This window comes from Eurypyga helias, unplaced genomic scaffold (assembly GCF_000690775.1).
Source record: "Eurypyga helias isolate BGI_N326 unplaced genomic scaffold, ASM69077v1 scaffold21712, whole genome shotgun sequence".
Classification (NCBI taxonomy): Eukaryota; Metazoa; Chordata; class Aves; order Eurypygiformes; family Eurypygidae; genus Eurypyga; species Eurypyga helias.
Window position 1 is genome coordinate 14,481 of NW_010236906.1, and position 10,744 is coordinate 25,224.

At 40.3% G+C, this 10,744-nt stretch overlaps 1 protein-coding gene across 1 annotated transcript in view; it reads right to left on the reverse strand.

The window, feature by feature from the left end:
- RAD50 (RAD50 homolog (S. cerevisiae)) overlaps positions 1-10,239 on the reverse strand; it is a gene marked incomplete at its 5' end in the record, with an annotated part of 13,068 nt that extends 2,829 nt beyond the window's left edge. The window contains 12 exons of the mRNA XM_010147272.1: positions 2,152-2,376; positions 3,172-3,299; positions 4,061-4,174; positions 4,255-4,347; positions 4,858-4,968; positions 5,274-5,467; positions 5,706-5,832; positions 6,490-6,679; positions 8,044-8,281; positions 8,953-9,128; positions 9,705-9,862; positions 10,057-10,239. Coding sequence (XP_010145574.1) covers positions 2,152-2,376; positions 3,172-3,299; positions 4,061-4,174; positions 4,255-4,347; positions 4,858-4,968; positions 5,274-5,467; positions 5,706-5,832; positions 6,490-6,679; positions 8,044-8,281; positions 8,953-9,128; positions 9,705-9,862; positions 10,057-10,239 — 1,937 coding nt within the window. The remainder of the gene's footprint in view (positions 1-2,151; positions 2,377-3,171; positions 3,300-4,060; positions 4,175-4,254; positions 4,348-4,857; positions 4,969-5,273; positions 5,468-5,705; positions 5,833-6,489; positions 6,680-8,043; positions 8,282-8,952; positions 9,129-9,704; positions 9,863-10,056) is intronic.
- Positions 10,240-10,744: the final 505 nt, after the last annotated feature.

The following is a 10,744-nucleotide window of genomic DNA, read 5'->3' on the forward strand; positions in this document are numbered from 1 at the left end:
TGGATGTCATTAACCATTTTCAGCTTAACCTCCCTGGTTAATATAATCAGCATGACTTCAATAAGAGATGATTCCTCATGAAAGCATCCAAGAAAGGCCAGGATGCTACATTTCTAACTTGGCCTTTTAAGGAAAAAGTGCTCTGTAATGACAAAAATGCTCGCTCGACTTATGCCAATGCCTTCTTGCAAAAAAAATACGGTGGAAATAACATATACTTCTGAAATGGACTTTTATATATGTTTTTCCTACCTCCCCTCTTACACGAAATATTTCCACCTGCTCCGAGGAATACTGCAGTATCAACTCTAAGAGGATTTGTTAAGTCTGAAGAAAGAAGAAAGTGTTTTCAACTATTTACTTAATTAAACCGAAGAATGCATTCCTCATCAATACTTATCATTAACCTCTAAATATTAGGTCACTAAAGATCAACTGATAGCACAGAACACCCAAAACGCTGGCTTTCCCAGCTGCAGACACAGCTCTCAATCTCTGGCCATTAGAGTTAACATTTCGTCTCACCGATTTTTCAGACGATTACCAATAAGTGATGCTTATCTATTTTTCTTGAAATTACAAGCCTGGTTTCCTGTTTTGCCTTAAATAGAAACAATAGATGATTTGATACCATACAAAAAGATTCTAAATTCGAGAAGGGAAATTCTTGGAGTGCATTTCCACTTAAGCTGAAAGGGGAGAATTATACATGCCCTGAACAATACAGAGATGCAAAATAGATTTTATATTAGCTTACATTCTAATATTAAACATATTTATTTTATCACAGAAAGTGATTAAAACAGGGTTCCTCTGGACCACTGTCCTTAATAACCATCGAGACCTGCTTTCTCAACTTGGAAAGTTCCCGTTTAGTCTCTCCGTGACCGTTATAAGCCGCACCCTCACCCACACAACTGCTCTGCCAGCATGACCAGACCCCTTTTCATACAGGGGACCAATGTCCAAGACACAGGTGTATTGTGAATTTATACAGTGGTGAAAAGGTTTCTCTTCCTTTCTGGTTTTTGTTCCTAATATTGATGATCATGGGGAACAAGAAATCTACCTGACACCTCTCACTCATGTTAAGATACGACCGGAAGATGCTAAAACATACTGCTATAGAAAGGAAAGTAGTACCAGAGACTATGCAAGAAGGATCTGGGTGAATAATGAAGGATTAAAACACAGATTTCACCTTTCCTAAACTCTTACTGTGGAGTTTATGTATTTTGAGAGAATATGAGAGACAGAGTTTTAAGAAACACATTCTCCCACTGTGTATCCTGTAATACTTTCCTCTGGTTCCCTCAAAAAAAACCCCAATAAAACAAAAATTACAGGAAGAAAGGAAAACCATCAGCACTTCTGGGAGACAAACAAAAGCATCCTAAAAATGCCTTCAAGAGGGAAAAACCCCACAGCTACAGAGGAATAGGGTCAGAGGAACAGCCTGCAGCTTCACTGGCTCTTCCACGTGTGTTCACATGAATGCCAAGCCGAAGGTGTTCTCAGGCCACCACAGGCGACAGAGTAGGAGGTTGTTTCAGACCAAGAACTCAGCCCAGCAGGCACAGATGGCTGGCTGATGTGTTGGCTTCACTCACTACTGTCTCCCAACTCATACTGTTGCACTGCAAATGTGAGTCCTAACACCTACAACCATAACTCAAAAAGGGTCCTAAAACTACAGCATCACTGGACTTAGCCGTGACTCCCTGTAGCTCCAGTTATTGCCATCAATGCACTTACTGTCTGTATGTTACATATGTTAACTTACAAGTTTCCTACATCCTACCATTCCTCTGCAGCTAGTGATACATGTTAATTAATTTCCTTAAAAAGCTTCACCTTGTTATGTTACTGTGACGTTTAAATAACTAATTTCATAAAAAGAAATGAGCAACCTGGTCTAGTGGAAGGTGTCCCTGCCCCTGGCAGGGGCGTTGGAACTAGATGATCTTTAAGGTCCCTTCCAACCCAAACCATTCTGTGATTCTATGAAATAATTATATCTCTCAAAGAATTGTATCAATTTACTAAGTCACCCCCTGGAAACCTGAAATGGGCAGCTGCTTTTGCACCAAGGTTATCAACAGTAATATATCCTAAAGCATTTATGGATTGCCTTCAGGTGACAATACTTACTTATCAAGAGCCTTGTAATAGAGGTCCAGATCTTTGTTCATCAGCTCTGTTGTTCTCATAACAATCATCATCTCCCTGTATTTCTCCTCTGCATCTCTGAATTGTGACTCTTGAAGTTCCTTTTTAAACCGAGCAATCTCCTCCTTAAATCCGTGTTGTCGGCCAAGTGCAACATGATGGTTCCTTTTCAGGGATTCTATTTTCTCCTCTAACTGTTTTTTTTCACTGTGAAACCATAATTGATAGACAAGATTTGGATATTTAGTTTTTCACAATTTTTTAATCAGAGCTCTAATTTTGAGCTTATGTTAGACAGTAGCTCACTATACTGTAACCGTAAAGTTTGTAACAGTTGAAATTACAGTACTAATGTCAGGGAAATTAAGGCATTATTGAAATGAAGATATTTTTAAGTTTGTTAAGAACATATTCAGATCACTATTCTGAGTGGGAGAAGCAAGTTCTCGAGTTCAAATTCCAAAGTGTTGTATGTAGAAACATACAGAATAATTAACAGGTGGAATTAAATTAGGATACTGAGAAAATAAGATGAATTAATTGGGTAACCTCTAGAAAGCTAAATAGTTCACACATAAGAACCAGCATGGGGCTAGTTCCTTTACAAAGCTGTTTATTATCTAAGCAAATAATATTAAACTCCTGAAGCAAATACAGATTTCGCTGCTGAGACCTGAGTGAGCAGACTGAAACTGACAACTAAATCTTCTTATCCAGAGACATGAGTTATTTTTAAAATGTCGATTTAGCAGTGGAAGTCATTAAAAAAGGGGCTTGGATTGGCACAGGTATGGGCACAGGTGCATGTGTGCTTCTAGCTCCAAGCACCATGTAATTTCAGCCAGTCGTTCACGCTGTCACGGGACCTTAGGCAAACATGAGCTTGGAGCAGGAAGCGTTCTACGTGAATGGGGAGAGAGGTGGCACAGGAAACAGGAAAGGACCCTTCACATTCAGCGCCTTCTCGCGCAAAACATGCTGCTCCGTTTCAAAGATGCTTACTCTTTCATTTGCAGGACTTCCATTTCTCCCATCTCCTTCATAAACTGTTTTATATTGTCTTCAACTTTTTTTAGCTCTTCATTCCGTTTCCTCAAAGTAAGATTATCCTCTAGCCACCTTTCCTGGATCTACCTCCACAGAAAGCAAGAAGTTGTGTCATGTTTCAGCACAGTGACGCTCAAGTACAAGGGGTGAGTTCTGCGCAACTCCAGAACAGGCTACAAGCATAAAACAACTGACAACACCACCAATTATCACAGTGAGAACGTATCTTGTGCTAGAAACAGGGTATGATGGCAACCAGCAGTATTACTTCATACCTCAGTCTGAAATAGTACGTACAGTATTTATTGTCACAGGTGTACACAAGAGTCATCCTGTGTGCAACCATTAATCTTTCAAATGGGGCAAAGAATTTAGGATGAGATTTATCAAAGTCCCCCATCTCTGTTCTACACGTTAGAAAGACATCTTTCCTATCGAGGATGTAAACAGGATTTAAATATATGCACAAGAATTGAAAGCACATGAGAAAATCCGGAGTAACTAACAACTTTTGGTACCTGCAGTTAGGAACACCTTACAGCAGCCTTGCTGCAGAAGGCAGGTGTTCTGCACACAAACTCTGGAAAACGCTCTTATCGCAGCAGAATTATCCTTTTTGGAAACGCCACAGAACGATAGAGAGAAGTTTTCCAAAATATATCTACTTCTGCATCTGAAGACTGTTTTTCAGCCCAACACATGTATAGCAGCTATTCAGACCAACAACTAAGTAACTCAGGAGGAGACAAACCCTGCACCACTACAACCCCAGGCGGACTCAAACCAAACCCAGAAATCACTTCAACGACGCAAAATGTATTTCACTGTGAAACAGCACATCTACCTTCTGAGTGTCAATATCCTGGCGAATCGTTTCCATCTCTTTACTTGTCTTCTCCTTCTGTTTCTCACAGGCAGCTAACTGAGAATTTACTTCATCAAGTTCAGACTCCTTTTGCTGAAGAAATAAAACAGTATACAATTTAAACACAAAAGCGCTTTGAATGTCAACTTTTTACTGACTGGTTTTTAGATTACCTTTTTATAGTCGTCTCTTCCTTGTCGTATGTAGTTTTCAATTTCTTTCATGTACTTGTTTATGTCTTTAACTTTCTCTTTTATGCCATTTATCTGCAGGGAACATTATTTCAGATGAAATGCAGCCTTAAGTCCAAGAACTGATACGCTCTGTATCAAAAATTAGATACTAGGTAACACTGATGGCTAAGTACAATTCCTTATCTAACTCCCTTTGATTTACTAATAAAGCCGCCTGCTTTTGAAACCCACACGCTCCTTATTCCCATTAAAACGTTTTCCAAAGCAAATGGTAAATCACTCAGTCTATGCTTACACAAGAGGCCACCTCACCTGAGAACAACAGGTTTGTCTCTTGGCCAGGGCAGGTTAGAGTCATCCTTGCTATTATCTCTCTCAGATCTAGTAGGAAGGGCTTTTAATACCATTGGTCACTAAATATTGCCAAATGTCTTGACTTGGTTACATTCCTTTTCTTCCCCAAAAGTTCCACCAATCTAAGGCATTCCCTGGTGTCCCTGCTGTTTCCTAAAAGCAAACTCACTGCCATGGCTTCCATCCGTGCGGATTTGTACCTCCCAGCTACATCAAAAGCAAACACACCTTCTCTTGTGTTTCTTTGTTACTTGCAGTCCGTTTGTTCATTAGATCCTCCTTCTCCTGCTGCAGCTTTTCTAAGGTTGCATCCAAAGGAAATAGCTGTTCTTTTGCTTCCTGAAAAGGAGTTGGAGAAAGGCCTTTTCAGTTTCTCATTCTGTTAAAGACCAACATTTTTTCAAGTGGCAAAAAACCTCATGTGGTTGCTTCTTTCTCTTTGTGTGTGTGCATATTAAAAAAAAAGATGTGAAAATACATATTAATACAGTTCTGGGAATTCCCAAAGACGTGCAATAGCAGCACAGGACAAACATTTAGAAATACATCTTCTTTGCTAGGACTACAATGTAACAAGATTATTACACACCCACACCCCCCAGGACAACAAAGCTAAGGGTTAAATAATTAAGAGTATTTCCTACCGTGATCTCTCTGCATAAGGATCGAACCTCGGTAGTTAATTCCACTGTTTGTTCCTCCAGCTGTCGACGACGCTGGATGCTGCCGAGAATCTGAAGTTTCTCTGCTTTAAGCTCATTAACTGCACTCTTTAGCTGCTGAATCTGATTTTGCTGGTCCTGCTTGAGTTTTTGATTTAACTCAATTTTACTAGTAACTGCAGATGAAAACACACACTGAATGAAACAGTCGATCTGTTATTAAAAACTTCTATTGTCTTCCTTCTGAAAATTTAACTCTAAATCAAGCCAACTTGACGCCAAAAAACCAAACCAACAAACCATTAGAATGCAGTTATTTCAGAACGTAAAATAACTCAACTAAAATGTTAATGGCAGGCAGTGTGGAACATTATATTGAAAATAAAAGTGAAATACCAGGTTAATATGACTTACCTGTATCCCACAAGTGTTTTTTCTCTTGTTTTTCTTTTTTTACATGGAGAGCAGTTCTATTTAAATCGACCCCTAGCAGTTTAATCTCCTGCTGAGCAATTTTTCGTTCAACATCCATAATATCAGTCTGTAAGTATGAGGAAAATTACTATTACTATTGTATTACTGTTTAACAACACATTTTTCATCTTTGGCATGCCAGAACGAGCTTGGAGCTTGAGGCCCTCATGACTCAAGACCTTCATATTCAACTCCTCTGCTGGAGCAATGTCACATCAGTAGCAGCAAGGTTATGCCAGCCCATAGGCTGCTAGAAAGTGGAATTCCTAATTGTGAGCGGAAATCAGTCAACACGGATGGATGGGATGACATCCCCAGGCCACCGCAGAACAGCTCCATGTGCTACAACAGAGTTTTTGGAGCCTCGGGAGCTGCTGCCATCTCCCACCGTGAAATGCCCTCAGTCCCTGGCCTGGCCCCAGGTTCCCTACGTGACTGTCCCTCTCGTGATTCTCAGCTGAGCAAAGATTTTGAGCTGCAGTTCCTATAGCACAGAGCTGAATCAGAACTCAAGGGACTCTGTGGTCCTCAGAAGAAAAAGTCCTTACATAAAACTTGCGGTTTTATCAGTACCAAGTACATTATGCTGTTTTTTAAAGTATTTTTACTTTGCTTGAAGAGTTTTAAGACCACAAAGTTTTCTCTTATTGTTGAATAACTACATGTTTAGATGTTAGCAAGTGAGCATCATTATATATATTTAAAACAGATTACCAAAGCATACCTGGTACCTTTCCATCAGTGTTATATCCTCTAAACAAGCCTTGGCACCTTCCTCCTCAGACAAGGCTGTCTGCAAGACTGTTTCCTGTTCTTCTATATCGCCCTTCAGGCCTGTTAAATCTCTGTTTGCGTTCTGTATCTTGTTCCTCAAGTCTGGTATGTCCCTGTCTTGGAGTTCAACTACAGTTCGCCTTAAATCAAATACAAATCCACAAGATTTCCTTTGTCAAAAGCAGCACCATAACTTCAAGACATTCAAGATCACAAAATCTGTGATATGATTTCATAGTGGAAGACTGAATTTAGCCCAGATAGTATCCCCTTAACCTTTCCCATGTTCCATTAAGCTTATGTTCTATATCCAGCTACGGTAATACATCCCTTGTTTTAGACAGGTGACACGAAACAAACGAGCAAACAAAATCTCTCGCTTTTTAACTGAATTACATCAAGCGTTCCCAAGAGGGTCTAAAGCCACTGTACAAGAGCGCCCTCTTGTGAAGGAAGGAAAGCTCTACCCTCTAACATCCCCAAATTGTCTCAGAACGCTCTGGAAATGTTTGAGGCTAGAGCCTCTTCACCTCCTGGCAGGGAATCTGCCTACTCCCACTTCAAACGCTCCTCAGATGCTAAGGGACAAAATAACAGGGTCTGACAATAACTCTTTACGGCCAGCGTTGTTTACGTTTTGGAAGGAGGCAACAGGAAGTGAAAAGGGAGGAAACAGAACAGCCTGTCTAGTATTTTCATAGCTTCAAAAACACAGGCAAAATCAGCCTGGAAATTGGAAAAAGCTGCAGACACCTCTTCTGAATTTGTCAGTATTACCTACACTTTGTATTACCTTGCAAGTTTAAAAAGAACAACAACATAAAAAGGGTTTTTTAAATAACTAAAATAAAAGAGTAATTCAGTCCAATCTATGGGTTATGAGGGTCTGAGATGTATTCCCACACGATGGAACTGCACACAACTGAACCTCAAGAAAACATAGACGGCATTGGGAATCCACTGTGAAACGTGGAGATGCCTTTCTAGAGCATCATCATTCATACAAAACTGCCAGCAACAAGAAGTATTGTTAAAGGAGAGAGAAATCAAGCTATTATTAAAGGCTGTTTATACAGGTTCAGTTCCCATTCTGCCTAGACAGACTTCCATTTCAGTATTTTTAAGAAACATATTCAAGGTGACGTGGTATGAAAACATTTCAGTAACAAAATGAACAGGCTGGTGTTTGTTAAATGACAATGATAAATAACAAGGAGGGGAGCTGTACCTGCACAGTGTAAATAATTGGTAGCAAAGTTTAGTATATAACCCCTTTTTCTGCCTCAATCACACGAGAGGCCCCAAAGGACCAGAAATCTCAAAAATATAGAACAGTTTAATATTAAAGTCCAAATGAGCAGAGAACAAATGCTAGAAAAACATTTAACTCAACAATGAGATTTTTAAAATAAAGAAACTAAACCAAAGACTGTTACGTGTACATAACTTTCAATAATCGAAAACCAAGCATTTGAAAGGAAATAGTATGGTTTAAGTACTTTACCGAAGTGGTTTAAGACTCATCATTTCATCACGTTTTTTCTCTTTTCTTTTAAGCTCAGACTCCGTCGACTTCAGTTTGTCTGGGGCAAGACGCAGCTTCGACTGCAGGTCGCTGATTACCTCTTGCAGTTCGGCCTCTGTCTGAAAGTCTCTCCGACAGACCGGACAACAGGACTGGTTCTCCTCCGTCAGCTGGGTAATGAACTGCGAATAAACCGCAGTGGCTCCAGCAAGCACAGCTGGTTTGGAAAGAAACAGAGGACTTCATGTAGAAAGCAAACAGTGCACAGTAAGGCCTAAACTGGGTATATATTAACCATAAGCCAGACAAAATTATAACCCACACAACTCACAGAGGCAGCAATCTGAGACGGCCCTACACAACCTGGTCTTATTGCAACGCTGCCCTTGCTGTCAGCAGCTCGTCCCAGATCACCTCCTGACCTCCTCGGCAACCTGAGTGATTCTACCAGTCTCTCAATAAACCCTGCTCATCCCTCTGTAATTAACAGTGGAGGTGAGTGCTTCCTGCAGAGATTAGTGACTCCCAGTCAGTGGTGGGCCCTATGGGCCAAACCCACTCCAAACAGCTGGTTCTGTAGGTGCCTTCGCACCTCCAAGGACTCGAACGATTCCCCAGCTCCAAGACTCCCGGAGTCTACTACACAGGAAGCCAAGGCCGACCCTTCATTTACATGTACGAGAATTAACTGAAGAATTAAAACAACTGATCCTGCTTAAGTGTAAAACAGAAATAGTAGGGAAGATAAGGAAAAACTGTTAAAAAACAAGATTCAGCCGCAGTAAGTCAGCGTCTATTGTTTGTCCTGCACAAGCAACAGACGGTCTCAGCATCTACAGTTACACTTACAACAAGCTTTAGGGGAAATAGAGTTATACGTGGGTTTACCTCGCTGTTTTGAACTTTTTTCAATTTCTTCTTGAAGTCTGTTCAGATCACTGTCAAAATCTCTGCTTCCACAAACATCAAAAAGTTTTGCTTCATGAAGGGACAACTGGGCTTCTTTCTTTTTCAGCTCGTTACTGACATAGGATATATGATATTCTACCGATGCCAGTCGTTTGCTGCAACATCAACGCATAAGCTTGTTACAAAAACCCACAGACTTCAAACTGTTTAAGCAAAAACATGGGAAGTTAAACTGAAAGGGGTATCACAGAGCTGTTCACCAGTTCATCTTTAATGATTTTTCAGGAAATCTATAGCATCAACATTTTATTAATCTAAGTACAGTATAAAGCGTTTCATTTTAAATCCCTTTGGTTTTCTAGATGCTTAGAAGTGAGTTTCTCATCAATAATGAGAAAGCCATACAAAACCAGCAGATCCACCCGCCCAGCCCACTTGTTCAGCTAGGGTCCGTATAAACAATTAAGGATGTTCCAGAACAGTATTTTGCTATCTGCTTTTAGTGCTGCCTTTGACATGCTACAAATGCTGTGATTTTATTAACTAGCACAAACTGCATCAGCTCTACATTACATAAATTCTGCAGGATGCTTCCTTTGATTTTGAAGATTCCTGAATTAACAACAATGAATTAAAGTAACAAGCATGTTGAGCATATTAAACTTCCCAACATTTAAATTCCTAATTATACAAATACTTATGGAGACATAATCAATTAAATCAATACCTACTTAAGGTCAGCAAGATTATCCCTTGTCTGATTAATCTTTCTATTTTTGCCATGAAGCCAGTCTTCAAGTTGGTTTTTATTTGGAAAGTATCCCAACAGTGACGTCAGCTCATCAGAATGACTGGATTTCACTTTCTTAATATGGTCTTCTTTGTCTGCCTGGGGAAATGAAGCATTTCATATAATTCTTTTCATTGCTTATGTCACTCTGCAGACATGGAGTTAACGGCTTCAATGAAGTCAGACAGAGCTTTACATATGATTGTTAACAAACACCTGAAAAATACACAAATCTTGAAGGGACTGTAATAATGTCACATCCCTCTCTTATGAGATGATGATAGAAAAATTACTTTGTCTTTCTTCAGCATCTCCATCTGGGTAATTGTCATGGTGTGTAGATTCAACTGTTCCATCTCTTGATCCAACTTCGTAAGGGCTTTGTCCAGGTTTATTTTCTCATTTTGCAGAGTACGTACTTCCAGTTCGAGTGTTTCTACGTTGCTGCTCCTCTCAGCCTTCTCCAGCTCGTGTTCCTAAACAAAAAAAACAAAAGCCCAGACGACCTCATTAATTACACTAAAGTTCTAACTAAAGTAATCAAAAGATTGCTCTTCAGCTGGCTGGCAGCAGTACCATCAGCTGTTACAGGAATGACATATGAAGAATACATGGCAATGGCTGTGATGTTGGCATAGGAAAAATAAAACAGGTACTGGATGCAGATCCTGTCCTGAAAGGTAGTTAACTGCCCCAAAGGTGCTCCTGCTTTTACCATAAGCCATATCCACATGATTTAGTGTCGGGAAGCTCACTCGTACTGGGTTTGCATGGCAAGGTTGTTGTAGTGGGTGGCGACCGGGCTGGCTTCAGTGAGAACCTGCTGGAAGCCTTCCCCCCTAGGTCCAACCCAGCCAATGCCAGCCAGCTCCAGGATGGACCAGCTGCTGGCCAAGGCCGAGCCCATCAGTGACAGTGGTAGCACCTCTGGGACTATGTATTTAAGAAGGTAAAAAAATCCTGAGCAACTGCAGCCAGAGA